Here is an 18,522-nt window from a genome sequence, read left to right as displayed (position 1 = left end):
AGACAGGCAATAAACCATAAGCTTCATACCCAGGAATATCATAACATGGTAGGTTGGAAAGTGATAAACACTACATAGTATAAAATCATAATAAACTAGAGCAGGATAAAGGAGTATGGAGTGCGAGAGGGTGGCTGGCTGACTTTTGCAGTTGGGGATTTGGAATCAATGAGGAGGGACCATGGGACCCACAATATAACGTGGTGAGGGAGTTAGAACTCTGGGGATGTGGGGGAGGAGCATTTCAGGGGCAGGGACTCGGTGCTAAGACCTTTAGGAAGGGATGTGCCTGTGGCCATGAGGAGCGTGCCAGGAGGCCAGTGAGACAGGAGACACAGTCAGCGAGGGGGAGAGAAGAGAGAGGTGCCTTCTGCAGTGGAAGGGACAATTACGTGTCAGTTTGTATGGCTTTGGCGTTTCATAAGTCCTATTTTTTGCGTTTTCACTTATTTAAAAACTTACATTGGTTATTTAAACCTAGATTGATAAACACTTTCAATTAGGACATTCCCCTGGATCAGGAGTTGGCCGGCTTTTTCTGTAAAAGGGCCACATAGTAACTGTATGGTCTGTCTGTGGCTGTTCCCAGGTCTTCCCTTGCAGTGCTAAATGCAGACAGCATGTAAATGAATGAGCGAGGCTGTGTTCCAATAAGACTTTATTTGCGGGCCCCGAATTCTGAATTTCGTATCAGGTTTATGTGTCATGAAATATTATTATTCTTTTGACTTTTCCCCAACTATTTAACAATTTCAAAGCCATTCTTAGTTTGTAGACTCTCCAGAAACAGAGAGCCGGGTTTCGTGGGGCTCGAACTCGTGAACTGCAAGATCACGACCTGAGCCGAAGTTGGCTGCTTAACCAACTGGGCCACCCAGGCGCCCCAGACCCCGTGGCTTTTTATGTGTATCAGTCTTGTTTTATAATAAGAAAACTCATGAAGGTGTCCACATAGGTCACAGAGACTGTTACATCCCATCAGAACTGAACTGTAGACAGTACGTATCACTGTGAGTGCCGATGGCTTATTTAGTAGAAAGGAAAGGCTAAGGGTAATTGAAGCTGATTATAGCACACAGTGGCTACTCGCAAGGTTCCTACGCTCACGTGTAGAAGATGATTTTGCCCGACTTTGCGGATTGCAGTAGAAAATGGAATGTGCGGAAATGGACTGTGAAGGAATTACTGGTGAGGAACAAATTGTGCTGTATGTTTATTACTAATTATAGATGTGGCCATAAGACGCGCTGTCCTAGGATAAGGCAAAGCAGCCCAGCGGCCCCACTGAGGGCTTCTCTAACTGAAAAACTCTCTCTCTTCAGCAAAACCAAAGGCAGAAATCTACCCCCATGCCTCCTGCCTTCTAGCCGTCTCCTGCCAGCAACTTCTCAGCCAACATGTGCCTCAGATCTTTCTGGGCTTCTGTGTAGGGCATCACTCCCATCCAGGGGGTCCTGGCCCAGGGCATCAAGAGCAGCAGTATCCTGCTCAGAGCTGCTGCACTGGAGACACAGAAGGTCATGGGAGGCAAGGTGGCCTCCCTGGTGTGCGAGGACAGAGGAGACGGAGACTTTGGGCGCATTCCCCAGCCCACCCCGAGGATGGTCCGCAAGAACTAGAGAAGGCAACGTGGCGGGTCGAGAGAGGGCCCCCCTCAGCCCTAGCCCGTGTGCAAACAGACAAAGGAGTGAAAAAAGCCACAAGATCTGGAGCAGCCAGCTGTACGGAATGTGAACTAGACCATAGCCCCAAATCAGACCTCATTACAGAGCAGACGGCCCACTTCCAGGAGAAACCCGATGTTTGCAGGGAGTGCGGGTGAGGCTTTAAAGTGAAGTCACCCCTCATCAGACACCATCGGACATGCTCAGTGGAGAAGCTTTATGTGTGCCGGGAGTGTGGGCGGAGCTTTAGAAATAAGTCAGTCCTCATTGGACATCAGTGGACTCACTCTGTGGAGAAGCCTTATGTTTGCGGCGAGTGTGGGTGAGAGCCTTCAGCGAGAAGTCCTCCTTCCTCAGACATCAGAGGACACGCTCCTGCTCCCGGGAGAAACACTACGCATGCCTGGAGTGTGGGCGAGGCTTTAGCCATAACTCAAATGTGAAAAAAATTTTTTTAAAATTTTTATTTATTTTTGAGAGAGAGAGGGAGCAGGGGAGGAACAGAGAGAGAAGGAGACACAGAATCTGAAGCAGGCTCCAGGCTCTGAGCCGTCAGCACAGAGCCTGACACAGGGCTCAAACCCACGAACCGCGAGATCATGACCTGAGCGGAAGTCAGATGCTTAACCGACTGAGCCGCCCAGGTGCCCCACGTTGAATCTTATCAGACGCCAGAGGATACACTGAGGCAAGAAGCCTTTTGTGTGTGTGTTTGGGGGGGGGGGGGGTGGATCCTGGGCAGGACTCTATTAATCAGTCAAACCTCATCCTGCACCAGAGAGACAGATGGGGAGGCATCCCTATCTGTGCAAGGAGTGTGAGTAAAGCTTCAGAGGCATGTTGGTCCTCAACAGCCTTCAAGGACACATTCAGGAGAGGAGGCTTATCTGTGCAGAGTGTGGGCAACTCGGCAGCCGTAAGTCAACCCTCACCGAACAAAAAGGATGCACGTAGGTGGGAAGTGCTGTGCGTGCAGGGACCGCGGGCGGGGCTTCAGCGATAAATCCGGATTCACTGAACATCCAGCGGCCGACTTGGGAGAGGCGGCCTGTGTTCAGAGACCTTAGGAAAAGAGCAGGCAGGCGGGCACCAGGTGGCACCTTCGGGGAGGAGCCGTGTGCTTGCAGGGGGTGTAAGACTCTCGTGCTCAGTCAGCCTTCTTCACACACCGGAAGGGTAATCCGTACGTGGAGATCCTGGGGAGCTCCGTCCAGATGACCCATTCAGGGGTCAGATTACCGCCCCTGGCGGCTGCACAGAGGAGTTCCTCACTAGGACTTGCTTGCAGCCACAGGGAACTTCACCCTCCCCACGGCGGGGGCTCCTGGGCAGTGACCGATTGATACGGGGAGACAGAACTCCAACCCTTGATCCAGTAGGGATGACCCCAGAGGGTCATCTCAGACCCAGAGGCCCCCATCGGACTGAGTGATTTGGTTGCAAACATGTCGCAGGGCTGCTGCTTCCTCTGCCCAGTCCTGCCTTCATTCCCCCAGTAAACCACTCAACCCCCGTTTCATGGTCTCTCCGGGGAATCCACTCCGAGACATCCTGAGTGTGCGAGGAGTGTGGACAAGGCTTTGGCCATACATCACCCCTCAAGAGACCCCAGGGTATACCGAAGAGAAGCTGTGTGTGTGTGGGAGGGTGAGCAAGGGCTCAAGGAAAGCCTCCGTATCCACCAGAAAATAGCTCATGTGGGAGAAGCCTTCCGTGGACAAGGAGGAAAGCTTCGAGAGGCTTAAGCAGGATGTGAGGCCCCATCTCGCACCAGCGGACACACTCAGGGAGGGCTCCCGGGTAGAACTTTATCTTGATGTCCCTTCTGGACAGACTCATGAGGACAAAGACTGGCCACCGCAGACCACTATGTCACTCACCTCTAAGGGGCTTTCAGAAGTCTTGATGAGAGGGAAGATGGCACTCACAGCTAGAGACCTGGGTTTTCCACTGTTTGTGGTCAGATGGAATAAAAACATGGAAGGCTTTATTTAAGTAATCCAAGAACGGTCTCGTTTAATTTTCATACACCGATTCTTTCCCAGGTCCTCTTGTCCTTTTGTTCTACTGAAATCTTTGACAAGCTCAGGCTGGGTGCCTTAGTCTCTGAGCAATCTGGAAAGGAATTCAAGTCCACAACCTGGATTTCCTGCATGAATTCAACCCTTGAGAATAAAGGAGTCCCGAATCAATCCAATAGATTTGTAGGGAATTCTGAGCCTTTGCATGGGGAGGACCACCTAGGTTCTGGAGACATGCCAGCTGAAGGGAGGGCCCTCCCAGGTCTCTGGGGGACAGGTTGCCTCCTCTCCTAACTGGTCTCCTAACTGGAGATCTCCTAACCAGATCTCCCTCTGGTTTCTGTGACAGCTCCTTTCTCGGGAACGTTCCCTTCCTTCCTTCTTTCTGGTCTCTCTTCAGGTCCCTGCTGAATCCTTCTCTACCCTCTGGAAGCACTGCTGTTCCTTAATGGTCTGTTTATGTCCTCCAGTTCTGGGGATCCTTTCACCACATTCCTTCTGCGGCCTTCCAGATTCCAGGATCAGGTCCTTTAACCACACCCAACCTGTTCTCCAGCCATGAATCGTTGCTTTGGGTTGCTTAGCTATTCCCCATGTCAGTTCATATGTCTAAAGACCCCTAAGCATGGCTCCAATACGGTGTCCACTCAGCCCTCCATTCCTCAGAGCCAGTCCTACTAGTGACCCCACCATCATCCCTCTACTCACTGGTCAAAGACAGACAGCCTAGTCATACACCTGCCCTTGTTTTTCAGCACTGAGATTCACAGCATAATCTTTTTCCTAATGGAAATGTGCTATAATACCATGCTATGCTTTTTTATTTTCTTCTAATATGTATGATATGTATAGGGGATAAAAATCCATGTTCTCCTTATGTAAAGATTATTTTTGTCTAGCCCTGTATCCTCGTCACTAATTTCAATCTAGAAATTGTTTTGGAGAATAGCCAAACACTCAGAAATGGACCCACAATGTATGGCCAACTACTCTTTGACAAAGCAGGAAAGAATATCCGATGGAATAAAGACACTCTCTTCAGCAAGTGGTGCTGGGAAAACTGGACAGCGACATGCAGAAAAATGAACCTGGACCACTTTCTTACACCCTACACAAAAATGAACTCAAAATGGATGAAAGACCTAAACGTAAGACAGGAAGCCATCAAAATCCTAGAGGAGAAAGCAGGCAAAGACCTGTTTGACCTTGGCCGCAGCAACTTCTTACTCAACACATCTCTGGAGGCAAGGGAGACAAAAGCCAAAACGAACTATTGGGACTTCATCAAAATAAAAAGCTTCTGCAGAGCGAAGGAAACAATCAGCAAAACTAAAAGGCAACCGACAGAATGGGAGAAGATATTTGCAAATGACATGTCAGATAAAGGGTTAGTATCCAAAATCTATCTCACACCCCAAAACCAAACAATCCAGGGAAGAAATGGGCAAAAGACATGAATAGACACTTCTCCCGACACATGAAAAGATGCTCAACGTCACTCATCATCAGGGAAATACAAATCAAACCACAATGAGATACCACCTCACACCTGTCAGAATGGCTAACATTAACAACTCAGGCAACAACAGATGTTGGCGAGCATGCAGAGAAAGGGTATCTCTTTTGCACTGCTGGTGGGAATGCAAACTGGTGCAGCCACTCTGGAAAACAGTATGGAGGTTCCTCAAAAAATTAAAAATAGAAATACCCTAGACCCAGCAATTGCACTACTAGGTATTTATCCAAGGGATACAGGTGTCCTGTTTCAAAGGGGCACGTGCACCCCAATGTTTATAGCAGCACTATCAACAATAGCCAAAGTATGGAAAGAGCCCAAATGTCCATCAATGGATGAATGGATAAAGAGGATGTGGTATATATATATACAATGGAGTATTACTCAGCAATCAAAAAGAATGAAATCTTGCCATTTGCAACTACGTGGATGGAACTGGAGGGTATTATGCTAAGCGAAATTAGTCAGTCAGATAAAGACAAATATCATATGACTTCACTCATATGAGGACTTTAAGACACAGAACAGATGAACGTAAGGGAAGGGAAGCAAAAATAATATGAAAACAGGGAGGGGGACAAAATATAAGAGACTCTTAAATATGGAGAACAAACAGAGGGTTGCTGGAGGGGTTGTGGGGGGAGATGGGCTAAATGAGTAAGGGGGCATTAAGGAATCTACTTCTGAAATCATTGTTGCACTATATACTAACTAACTTGGATGGAAATTAAAAAACAAATAAATATTAAAAAAATTTTTTTGAATGTTTATTTTTGAAGGAGAGAGAGACTGAGCATGAGCAGGGGAGAAGCAGAGAGAAAGGGAGACACAGAATCCAAAGCGGGCTTCAGGCTCTGAGCTGTCAGCACAGAGCCCGGTGCAGGGCTTGAACTCACAAACTGAGAGATCATGACCTGAGCCATAGTTGGACGCTTAACCGATTGAGCCACCCAGGCGCCCCACATGTGTATAGCTTTTGTATGAAAGCAAAAGCATGAACTTTGTATCTGCAGTGAACCCGGCGATAAGCCAAAGAAACAATGCAAGTCAAAGTTATTGTTACTACTAGCTGGGGCTATGGCCCTGAACCCAGACACAGAAATATAATGGTTTGGACCCTGTGATGGGAAACTACAGGCCTGAAGGCCAAATCTGGCCTGCCACCTGTTTTTGTAAAGCGTGTGAACTAAGAGTGATTTTTCCATTTTAAATGGTTGAAAGAATCAAAAGAAGAAAAGTATGTGTGTCTGTAAAGTTTTATTGTAACACAGCCATATATTTGTTATGTTGTCGATAGCTGCTTTCATCCTATAATGGTTGAGTTGAGTAATTGCAGCAGGGACCACGTGGCCCACAAACCATAAAATACTAGCTGGAAAAGGTTGTCAGTCCCTGTTCTAGACTGAACCTTAAGAACACTTTACCAAAGGCCAAGTGAATTCATGACCCCCTTGTCCTGGTTTGTGGAAATTGACAGGCCGATGGTGGCTAGGACTGGCATGTTAGCAGTGGAACAGATGACAACAGTCAGATTCAAGGCATTTTGTAAGTGAGGTCCCCAGGATTTGCTGACTGATTGATTATGAGGTGGGAGAGAAATAGAGGAATCAAGGATGCTCCCAAGTTTGTCATTTTGCTTTTTGTTTTTTAACTCGAGAAACTCCTGAGATCGGGAACACTGGTAAGAAGTGGGTTTGGGAAGAAAAGGAAATACAACAATCAAGAATCCAATTTTCACTGTGTTAAATTTAGGATACCTATTAGACATCCAGATCAAGCAGGCGGTGGATGTAAAAGGCCAAGAGTTAAATGAAAAACCCAGGGTCAGAGGAATAAATTTGAGATTCCTGAGCATTTACGTAATATTCAAAGGTCATAGGACTGGATGGGATTGGTTGATTGACTCATTCATTCATTCATTCATTCAAATATGTTTTGAGCCCTTGTTTTGTGCTAAGCAGTGTTCTAGGCATTGCAGTAACAAAAAATACACAAAGGAAAATCTGTACCCTCAGAATTTCCATTCTAATGGGGAGGAAAAATAACAAATATATAGTATATTAGGGATCATTGTTAAGGAGAAAGGTAAAGCAGGGATGGGTGGGAAGGCTGCAGTTTTCAACGGGATGGCTAGGGAAGTCCTCAGTGGGAAAATGTTATTTGAGCTTAAGTCTTCAAGGAAGTGAAGTTGTGCACATACCTGGAAGACTAGCATTCCAGGCAGAGGCGACAGCAAACGCAAGCATGCTAAGGTAGGAGCGCGTCAAGCAAGTTAACAGAAAAGCAAGGGCGGTGGCTTCAGGAGAGCCGAGGGAGAGTGGTGGGAGATAAGGACCAAGACAGAATGGGCCGGGACACGGGGTGGAGGACAGAAAGGAAAGTGTGGAGGAGCATCTCAGGAACGGACTGAAACTAGGAAGGTGACCAAACATCTCCGCGAAGTTCAGCTTCACGTTAGCCCCGCCCCAAGCCCCGCCCCAAGCCCCGCCCCAAGCCCCGCCCCAAGCCCCGGAGGGCTACTTGCTCACAGCTCCGCCTTTTGGCCGGAACTCGTGAGCCCGCGCAGGGACCGGAAGTAGCTTCCGCCCGACCCCATTTTATACGAGGCCGCTCTTCCGGTAGCGGCGGCGGGAAGCGGACTACTGGCGGGCGTCTAGGCCTCTGCCGAGGGGAATCCGGCGGGAATCGGAGCCATCAGAACCGCCACCATGGTGAGGAGGCGCAGGCGAGAGGCGCGGGAACTTCCGAGTCTGTTGTGGAGTGGGCGCCGCGACTGATCGGGAGGAGGTCACGGGTTGGGGGTTCATGGCGGTGAAGGCCCGGGCCGCGGCCGCCCGGTCCGGGCAGGGGAGACCCGGACCTTGGCCATTCGGTAGGGTGGGGGAGGGGAAGGCTGGAACTGAGGAACGGAGGCCTGAGTCGCTCGGTGGTGGCGAGGATAGCACTCCGGCCCTCCACGCCGCTGTAGCCACAGTGCTTGGGTTCCTGCAGGCACGAAGTAAACTTTTGCAGAATAAATGCATGTCTGGGGTTTCGGAGCAGGCATTAGAGCCGCGGGAGGACTGGGGAAGACCCGGTGAGAGACTCAGACGTGTGAAACGGGGTCTGAGGAGGAGTTGCGGAAAGAGGTGGGGAAGACTTGTGGCCGAATCTAGAGAGAGTGCTTGGGTCCGGTAGATAGGAGGGACTGGGAGGGTGAACGGCAATGTTTCGGGGGAAGAATTCAGCTCGTTTGTTCAGCGTGTCTGTGTTTTAAGTATGCCTGACTTTTCAGGCCCTGGAGCTACATAATGAAATGCTTCCTTCCTTCACCCAGTTCACTTTCTCGGTGGGGACACAGATAATCTAATCCAGAGTGATAGGTAGTTAGGCATTACGTAAAAGTAACAGCGAGGGAGGGGCGGGGTAAGAAGGCCGCCTGGAGTAGAGGATTCCTGAGCAGAGCCCTTAGACGTTGTTAGAAGTGTCTTCCCAGCGAAAATGGAAGGGAATATTCTAGTTTGGAAGGACTACAAGAGCAAAGCAGGAAGGGTAGCACTATTGAAAGTTTCTGAAGGAGGAAGAGAGGAAGAAGGCGGGAGGAATTTTACGTGCTGTTACATACAATCCTGTGGATGATGAGGTATACCAGTCAAGGATTTAGCCAGCAAAATGACACAAACTTAGTTGTGTTCAGAAAGATCACTGTGTTCTGTAGCTGTTACACTTGGGGGGAACTGAAAGCAGGGAATTGTTTGTGGGATTGGTTGGAAGAGTGGGCACTGGATTCAGTCTGTCTAGGTTCCAACCCGGCTTCCTGGCTGTGAGACAGGACAAGCTACTTATCCTCTCCTGGCTTCAGTGGCTGTTGTCTATAAAACAGGAATAACAGTTCTGATTTCTCGAATTAAATGAGATGTGCAGTGCTTGTCACAGTGCCTGGTACACAGTGAGCACCAAGGAAGCGTTAAGCTATTACGAGGTAGACCATAGAGGTTCAGATCTGTGTGGCTAGAAGCTGTGCAGTTACAAGCCAGTTAAAATAGTCGTTTGAGGGAGAGTAAACCACATAACCAGGGTCTCCAGGGTGTCAGTCAAGGTTCTGATCCATACATTTGTGGGCTCAAAACCCTGTTCTGGTCCAAGCTCACAGAGATGAACAGCAAGCACGGTGCCTGCCACAAAGAAGGCACTTGGATGAGTTAGGACTGGCCCACACCAATCAGGCTGACAGGAGACTGATCTGCAAACGAAATGCCAGGTTGTTTATTTCTAGAGAGAGAGAGAGAGAGAGAGAACTGCCAAAGACATCTGACAACTTGCACTGCAAGATCTATTTTGTCTCTTAGCAAAGCTACATTGGAATCCGGGCTACAAAGTAAAAAAGGTTGTTGGATTAATAAAGAAGTGAAAGCAAGTTCTTTATTCTTAAAAGACCATTATGTGTTCGAACTGATTAGCGCCCTGACCACCAGAAGGTCTCCCTCTTAAAGGTAGTCTTGGAGGCACGCCCGTGTTTTTTTGCTTTAGAGATTCCATGCCTCTTGCCTCCAAGCCCATCATCTCCTTTCTGATGACGGATTTCTCATTGATTGGATTTCAGTGCCAATCATTCCATCACCTCTTTTACTTGGTCTTTAATTTATTTGTTTATTAAAAAAAAATTTTTTTTAATGTTTATTTTTGAGACCGAGACACCCCGAGTATGAGCAGGCAAGGGGCAGAGAGAGAGGGAGACCCAGAATCTGAATCAGGCCCCAGGCTCTGAGCCATCAGCACAGAGCCCGATGCGGGGCTCGAACTCACAGACTGCAAAACATGACTTGAGTCGAAGTCAGATGCTTAACTGACAGAGCCACCCAGGTGTCCCTTTACTCTGTCTTTTAATGGGCTGTGGGTGTTCACGGCACTGGAGTCACACACCTATAATCTGCACAGTGGCAGATGGCTAATTTGGTGGAGGGGAGTGCTGGATTCATTTGGAAGTACTTTTCACCCTCACTCCTGATACTGACACAGCATAGACATAGGCAATTGTAATATGCCTATTCCTAAAAAAAGAGATGATTTTAGGGGCGTCTGGGTGGTTCAGTCAGTTAGATGTCCGAGTTCGGCTCAGGTCATGATCTCGTAGTCCGTAGGTTCGAACCCCACATCGGGCTCTGTGCTGACAGCTCAGAGCCTGGAGCCTGCTTCCGATTCTGTCTCTCTCTGTGTCTCAAAAATAATAAATCATAAACATTCAAAAAAATTGAATGAAAGTAAAGATGATTTTTTTTTTTTTTTGAAAAAGATTTATTTTAAGGGCAGGGAGTAACCGGGAAGTGGGCAGAAGTTAGGGCTGAGCACAGGGTGATGCGGGGGAATTCCCAGGGGAGGGCTGTGGCTGGAAGACAGAGCTAAGACTCGACGGAGCAAGATAGCCTGGTGGAAAAGAAAGTCACAGCTGAAGGTTTTAGGAAGCGCCGGGGATATACAGGTCCAAGAGAGCTGGCCTCTCATCCCGTTGCTTTCTTCTTGCAGACTGTGGGCAAGAGCAGCAAGATGCTGCAGCACATCGACTACAGGATGAGGTGCATCCTGCAAGACGGCCGCATCTTCATTGGCACCTTCAAGGCTTTTGACAAGCACATGAACTTGATCCTCTGTGACTGTGATGAGTTCAGGAAGATCAAGTGAGAAGTGGGCCGCACGGGGGGGTGGGATGTGAGTTGCGAGGGAAGTGGAGCGGGTGGGTGGGCCAAGCGACAGGTGGTCGATGTAGCTGTAGCTGGTTCCTTGGTCTGCTCTCCTGCGTTAGAGGGCAGATTTAAATGGGGACGTTGGACTCCAAGAAATCTTCCTTAGCCCAGCAAGCCTCGCTCTCTAGTTCTAGCGGAGTACACGTTGTAAGGAGGGCTGCTAGGCTTTTTGTTTCTCTGACTGTGTGTGCCCCTGGGTACTGGGGTAAAGGGCTCTCATGTTCTCCCCACAGGTGTGTGAGGGGGGAGAGCTTGATTTTCTGGCCTCATTGCCTATTTGTAAAGCTGTAGCCTAAAGGGCTCTCCCAATGCAGCCTGGTCTGAAACTGCTTTAAGAAGCCTCTGACCCTCTTCAGGGTAAGTGCTCAGCTTCCCGTGTGGGTTTGGGGCCAGTGATTTTTGTTGGCGTTTATAGACACGATCAGATCTTTTCTACTTTTCTACAATTCCATATGCAATTGGATAGCTCCCTTGTCTCACGACTCACAGATCGGGAGCTTCTGGCCTCTTAAAAGACGTGGGCTAGCTTGTCGTGCATATTACATTCGAGGCATCTTGAGGCCCAAAGAGGTTATGTGACTTCCATGATCAGTCAGCTCTCTTCTGCCCCATGCGGTGGTCCATATTAGGTTGTCGGTGGCTGTGATTTCCTTTTAATTCCCCTTGGGGCTGTTGTTTTCTTTTTGTGGCAAGAGGTCAAGAAGTATAGGATACAGTGTAATAAGGATGGCCAAGTGCCAGGGACACAGTAGAGAGGGGCCAGCAGATCAGTGTAGAACTATTCCAAATGGTCTCTTCTGTCTTTTATTTATTTATTTTTTTAAATTAAAAAAAAAAATTTTTTTTTTTACATTTATTTTTGATAGAGACAGAGCACAAGTGGGGGAGGGGCAGAGAGAGAAGGAGACACAGAATCCGAAGCAGGCTCCAGGCTCTGAGCTGTCAGCACAGAGCCCGACACGGGGCTCGAACTCACAAATCGTGAGATCATGACCTGAGCCGAAGTCGGACGCTTAACTGACTGAGCCACCCAGGCGCCCCTAAATTTTTTTTTTTTTGAATGTTTATTTTTGAGAGAGAGCGAGACAGAGCATGAGCGGGGGAGGGGCAGAGAGGGAGGGAGACACAGAATCCGAAGCAGGCTCCAGGCCCCGAGCTGTCAGCACAGAGCCCGACGCGGGGCTCGAGCTCACAGACCGCGAGACCATGACCTGAGCTGAAGTTGGACACTCAACCGACTGAGCCACCCAGGCGCTCCATCTTTTATTTTTTTTAAATGAAATTATTCTGATAATTAAAAAATGTCTATTAGAAGATACATTTTAAAAATACATAAAAGTATATGAGGAAAAATTTAAATACCCAGAAAGGTTTTTTTTTTTTTTTAATGAAAGAACAATACGTGTTTTTAGTATTAAAAAAAAAAAAAGAAAGAGAAAATAAAGATAGGCCCAAAAGAAAAGGAAGAACTATCTACCCCCAGAAAACTCTTAATTTAATATAAAAAATATCATTAAAAGGAAACCTTTACTTTTTTTTTTTAAATTAAAAAAATTTTTTTCAGTTTATTTATTTTTGACAGAGAGACAGAGTGACGGGGGGAGGGCCAGAGAGAGGGGGAGAGAGAGAATCCCACGCAGGCTCTGCACTGTCAGCACGGAGCCTTGTGTGCGGCTTGACCTCATAAACCGTGACGTCATGACTTGAGCTAAAACCAAGAGTCGGGCGCTTAACCGACTGAGCCACCCCGGCGCCCCAGAAACCTTTAAGCTTTTAAAAATCCAGGCATTTTGTCTTTCCTTTATTCTTAGGGTATTGGTTTTGGCTTTTTCTTCCCTTCCCCTGTCTTGTTACGGTTATTTTATTTCCCAGTTTACATTTACAGCTGACCCTCGAACAACCCAGGAGTTGGGGTGCAGACTCCACACCATTGAAAATCCACGTGTAACTCTTGACTTCTCCCAAACTGAACTACTAGTCTACTGTTGGCCAGGAAGCCTTACCAACAAGATAAACGTTTGATTAGCATGTAACTAGTGTGTTCTGTTGTGTATATACTGTATTCCTACAGTAAAGTAAAAGAAATGTTTTTAAAAATCATAAGGAAGAGAAAATACATTTATAGCACTGTATCAGAAAAAAATCCGCATCTAAGTGGCCCCGCATGGTTTAGACCCAGGTTGTTCAAGGGTCAGCGGTATATTTTGTTCATCCTTTTCTGGTTGTTGCGTTGGAACTTTCTGTTTTTGTGCTTTGAGGATAGAGGTGTAACTTCTATGAAGTTATTTTTCCTTTCTTCTACTTCTGAGGTGACCTGAGGGATGGAGTTAATAGTTCTGCGGGGTTGACTTGATGGCGGAAGGAGGCTTGCGCGCAAGAAGGCTGACTGGGATTCGGTCGACTGGAGTTGTTCAGGCTGCCTCTTCACACAGACGAGGCCTTAAGCTGAAGGGAGGGAATAGGGTAATGGCAAAGAAGAGTGGACTGAGGAAAGACCTTCACCATGGTTACAGAGTAACATTTGAGCCAGGGCTGGGCTTTCTTAACTCTTGTCCTATCTCTTGGCCAGTGTGTCCTCTTGGCGTGGGAGACAGCCACCTAAGGGGTTATGAGTCAGCTTGTGAGGACTGTGCAGAGGAGTTGCTTTAGAGCAAGTTTTTGTACCATTTGTCGAGAGATACAGTGTAAAAATCTTGGAGGCCCCTAGGCAGGTGAACGGGAGCTTTACCCCCTTTCTGATGCTTACTTTTTTTGTTTCTTTCCCTAAACCCATCCCCAGGCCAAAGAACTCAAAGCAAGCAGAAAGAGAAGAGAAGCGAGTCCTCGGTCTGGTGCTGCTTCGCGGGGAGAACCTAGTCTCCATGACTGTAGAGGGACCTCCTCCCAAAGACGTAAGTCAGCGTAGAGCAGAGCTCGCCAGTGCAAGGCCAGGAAGCCTTGGAGAAGGGAGCCCCTGCTGTGAGCCAGGCTCTGCCTTAGCTTCTCTGCATTTCATTGCATAATTCACAGGCATCCTCAGATTTTTGTCCTCCTTTTATAGACAATAGAATCTCCAAGAGGTTACCCTCTAAGTAGGAAGTAGCGATGGGGAACTAGAATCTGAGGGTTTCCAACTTTAAAGCCCTCTCTTCTTCCTCAGTTGAGGTACAGAGTGAGTCAGGAGAAAAGGCACTTAAGGCCATCTGGTCAGTTCTTAATGTGATGGCAGTCTAGCTGGACAGTAAAAAGTCCTAATTCCAAACAGCAGAATGTATATATTTTGTACAGTTGGAGAAAACTAGTTAACATTTATGAAACATCTGCTGTGCGAAGCACTTCAGTATTTTAGCCACTTCTTGTAAGCCGTTTTTTTGAGATAAATCATTCCCACTTAAGATAAAACAAACTGGGGGTTAGTAACTTGCCCAAGGTGTCTCAGCCATTAAGTGGTGAGGCTGGCATTTGATCCCAGGCAATCTTGGTTCTGTAAACACCAGCCTGCACTTAGAAATAGACTAGACTTTAGAGCATCTAACCAAGTTTTCTTGTTTTCGTTTTAAGACATTGTCATCAAAGAAGTAATTTTTCTTATTTTTGTCCATGTACATGTTTTTTTTTTAACACATAATATGTGTGTAATACTGTGTTCTGCTTTTTCCCTTAACATTGTAAACATTCTTCTGATTGCTGTATTTTTTTCTTTTTCTTTTAAGTTTGTTTATTTTGAGAGAGAGAATGGGGGAGGGACACAGAGAGAGGGAGAGAGAGAACCCCAGGCAGGCTCCACACTCAGCACAGAGCTTGAACTGTGAGTTCATGACCTAAGCTGAACTCGAGTCGGACTCTTAACTGACTGAGCCACCCAGGCTCCCCTGCTGTATGCTTTTTAAAAGGCATGTTGATGACTTAAAAATATTCCCTTAAGTGAGGACAGAGTAGTTATCCTAGTCATCTCCCTCTCTCTTTTTTAATGTGTATTTAATTTATATTGGGAGGGAGAGAGCGGATCCCCCAGGGGTCGAACTCCCCAACTTTGAGATCATGACCTGAGTGGAAATCCAGAGTCGATGCTTAACCAACTGAGCCACCCAGGTGCCCCCTAGTCATTTCTGTCTTTTTTGGACTCATACATTGAATCCAAAGGGAATAGGGAGCCTTTCCAATTACAAATGCCTGCAAGGGGTTTATCACATTTTTTGGTTGAAGCATACGTCTGTATTCGTAACTCCTGGTGTCTGTTTCCAGTACAAGTTGCTACTCACTCTAAATTTTCATGACTGCAACTGGTTTTGTTATAACCCCATCATTTACAGGTGAGGAAACAGCCCCAGAACTGTGGGATTACTTGCCCACTGTCACCTGCTAGGTGAGAATCAGAGCTGGGACTGGACTTCATTTCTCTTTGATGCCAGGTCAAGTGCTCTTGACTACTATACCCCCCCTTTTTTTTTTTAATATTTGTAATTTTAATTTTATTATATTTTGGGGTGTGCCAGCAGGCAGGGGAGAGGGACAGAGAGAGGGAGAGGGAGAATCTCAAGCAGGCTCCACACTCCCCATGGAACCCAACACAGGGCTCGATCCCATGACCCCGGGATCATGACCTCTGAGCCAAAATCAAGAGTCACGCGCTCAACCAACTGAGCCACCCAGGAGCTCCTGTGGTATATACCCTTCTGAAAGGAGCCCTGGCCCTTTGTTGGTTTAATTTTCATAGGAATGCACGTAGGTTGAGTTGTGGTGTGTTTTCTCTAGACTTACTCTTCAGTTTTTCTAGCCTGCGCAGGGGTGACAGCTAGGCACGTGATCTTGGATGGAAGAGGAATGTCATTAACACGTGGGTGGCTAGGTAGTATTTTTAAGCTGTTTGGTTTGATGTCCTGTGAATCTGAGGGCCTCTTGGCAGTGGTGTTCCAAAGTGCACGGATTCTCTAGGCCCTAAGCATTTTAGCATATTTCTTTATTTTTTAGACTGGCATTGCCCGAGTGCCACTTGCTGGAGCTGCCGGGGGCCCAGGGATCGGCAGGGCCGCCGGCAGAGGAATCCCAGCTGGTGTTCCAATGCCGCAGGCTCCTGCAGGACTTGCCGGGCCAGTCCGAGGGGTTGGTGGGCCGTCGCAACAGGTAAGGGGTTGGGGAAGGGCACCGACCTCTCGTGGTTAAAATGAAGGATGGAGAGGGGCCCCACAGTTCGGGAAGAGTCCAGAAGGACCAACCTGTGACTCTCAGGCCGTCAGTATGTCATTGTCCTTCGTATGTAGTCCCAGACTCCCGTGAGAAGGGAACCCGAACGTTGTAAATTAACGTTGATGCTACTGAAGTAAAGAGATGCATGAAAGGTATTTTGGCCAACCACATCGGGGCAAAATGTTTCCACAACAGCATGTGAGGGAATGCTCTCTTCACAACCAGTTATCCGTCATACTTGAAAATGCAGTTGCCTTCCCTGATTTGGAGTGGGCCTCCTCAACTCCGGTCTAGAAGGTGGGAATTGAGCATTCAGGCTTGATCTTCTCTGGCAGGTGGTTTCAGATAGCCTGATGCCGATGCCGGGAGTTGGCAGCGTGGGGGACCGATTGGGTGTCGGCTCCGTCTTAACCACGTCGGGGGCAGGAGAGTGGGATGCTGCATTGCCCTCTGCTGTTCTGCCTGACCCTGATCCCGTGTCCTCTTAGGTGATGACCCCGCAAGGAAGAGGCACTGTGGCTGCTGCCGCCGCCGCCGCCACAGCCAGTATTGCAGGGGCCCCAACCCAGTATCCACCCGGCCGTGGGGGTCCTCCCCCACCTATGGGCCGAGGGGCACCCCCTCCAGGTGAGAAGCCTGTAAGGAGACCCCTGCTAATTGATGGGAGGTGCCTGCGCTGGATTCGTGATGAGACATAACGTTGACTGAAACTGGTGATGAGTTTGTGTAATTAAGCAGGATTACTCTGAGATCCAGCCTTGACTGACTGACCACGGAACTAGCTGGACAGGAGCCATGGGGAGCCCCACCTCTTTGGCTCAAGGCCCAGAGACTGGGAGGGTAGAATGGTCCGTCCTCAGAACTTGGTGGACAGCTTTGTTACGTTCCCTGCTACCTTTTCAAGACAGACACTTGAGCTGTGTTCTTGGGGCTTTTCTCTCGTAGGCATGATGGGCCCACCACCTGGCATGAGGCCTCCCATGGGTCCCCCGATGGGGATCCCCCCTGGACGGGGAACTCCGATGGGCATGCCCCCTCCGGGGATGCGCCCCCCTCCCCCGGGGATGCGAGGTAAGTGCCAATAGCAGTGATTTTGGACTTCCTTAGAGAGCATGTTGGGATGGGGAATGGAAGGAAGGTTGAATTTTGACCATACCCTCTGGGCTTTCAGGCCTTAAGCCTAAGGATATGCACTCTTAGAGGGCAACTTTGTCCAGAAAGGGAAGAGGGGAAAAGTAGTTCTGAAATTGGCCTTCCCTCCCGCTTAGAGCAGTTAGGGCAGACCTACACCCGGGTACTTCTCAGTGTCCACGGTGGTGTTCTCAGGGCCCTGTGCGATCATGCATTCTGAGAGTCCTCCACAAAGGTCATGGGATTGTCCTGTGTCCTTTGGCTTGACAACGTCTGGTAATGAAGAGGTTGCCGTACTACTTAATATGTATATCTCTCAAACTCCAATTTGAGAAATGCTGACAGACTCGTCCTCTCACTTTATAGATCAGGAAATGGGCCCCGAGAGCTTAGTGTCCTGGCTCCCAGATTGGTGTTCTTTGCAGCAAGCCATGGTGGTCTCGAAGATAACCCACAGCCACACTGGTTGACCCCTGTGTCTCTAGTTCAGGTTTTTTGTTGATGGGTTTTATAAGCCTAGGAACCCAGTCTGTCCCAGAGAAGTCCCTAGTTAGCATATATGTCGTATATGTCCCTCTGATCACCGGGTAACTGCAGGGTGTGGGAGGCTGGGGTGGGGCTGGGGATTTGAGTTGCAGATCAGGCACTGACTAAACTTCTTACTCTTACTTCAGGCCTTCTTTGACCCTTGGCCACAGAGTTACGGAAGTAGCTCCACAGAGGCGTGGGCCCGATTACCACAGACCTGTTTGTTTGTTATGCCGTTGTTCTCGGAGTCTCACGGGATTGTCTGGTTTCCCTTTCAGGGCCCCCTCCCCCGGGAATGCGCCCACCAAGGCCCTAGACTCATCTTGGCCCTCCTCAGCTCCCTGCCTGTTTCCCGTAAGGCTGTACATAGTCCTTTTACTTCCTTGTGGCCTGTGAAACTAGTTTATAATAAACTCTTAAGAATATTATGAACGTGTCTGGTGTGTCTGTTCAATTTTAGAAAGCCTTTGTTGGGTAGTTAATAGAGTCAGGAAAGGTTGCCTTGGAAAAGCTAGCCCTAATCTCTGCTGCTTCCCTTATGAAATATTTTACAGCGCATTTGCAGAGAAGCACAAACTTCTCTCCTACTGAGAGAATTAGCAACATTGAACTGCGAGACATTTTCCACGTATCAGACTGGCAAAATTAGTTTGTTGAAGTAAACACTCACATACCCTTGGCGACAGTTGTGAGTTGGCAGATCCTTTTTGGAAGGCACTCCTTGATAGCCTCTTGTGCATTACTTGAGATTATATTCATTTTTATATGATAAGGGA

The 18,522-nt window shown here is 48.1% G+C and overlaps 1 protein-coding gene across 2 annotated transcripts; it reads left to right on the top strand.

Annotated features, from left to right (window-relative positions):
* The first annotated feature begins 7,752 nt into the window (after positions 1 to 7,752).
* On the top strand, positions 7,753 to 18,174 carry SNRPB (small nuclear ribonucleoprotein polypeptides B and B1). Of its 2 annotated transcripts, none has more exons than XM_027069726.2 (7): positions 7,753 to 7,912; positions 10,704 to 10,855; positions 13,701 to 13,812; positions 15,872 to 16,024; positions 16,576 to 16,714; positions 17,033 to 17,158; positions 18,025 to 18,174. In XM_027069726.2, the coding sequence occupies exons 1-7, from the start codon at positions 7,910 to 7,912 to the stop codon at positions 18,060 to 18,062; spliced, it is 723 nt and encodes a 240-aa protein (XP_026925527.1). In that variant the 5' UTR covers positions 7,753 to 7,909; the 3' UTR covers positions 18,063 to 18,174. The 2 variants fall into 2 exon arrangements, with proteins under 2 accessions (XP_026925527.1, XP_026925528.1); XM_027069727.2 differs by having other exon boundaries at positions 17,893 to 18,174.
* Positions 18,175 to 18,522: the final 348 nt, after the last annotated feature.

Source organism: Acinonyx jubatus, chromosome A3 (assembly GCF_027475565.1).
Source record: "Acinonyx jubatus isolate Ajub_Pintada_27869175 chromosome A3, VMU_Ajub_asm_v1.0, whole genome shotgun sequence".
Taxonomy (NCBI): domain Eukaryota; kingdom Metazoa; phylum Chordata; class Mammalia; order Carnivora; family Felidae; genus Acinonyx; species Acinonyx jubatus.
Note: the sequence above shows the minus strand (reverse complement) of the source record. Positions and strands in the feature narration are given on the sequence as shown.

What these genes read in the sequence shown, in the direction of transcription:
- SNRPB (XM_027069726.2), top strand. An exon ending in AGGGACCTCCTCCCAAAGAC is followed by an intron (nt 13,813 to 15,871) that starts GTAAGTCAGCGT and finishes TTTATTTTTTAG; the next exon opens with ACTGGCATTGCCCGAGTGCC. An exon ending in CCGAGGGGCACCCCCTCCAG is followed by an intron (nt 16,715 to 17,032) that starts GTGAGAAGCCTG and finishes TTTCTCTCGTAG; the next exon opens with GCATGATGGGCCCACCACCT.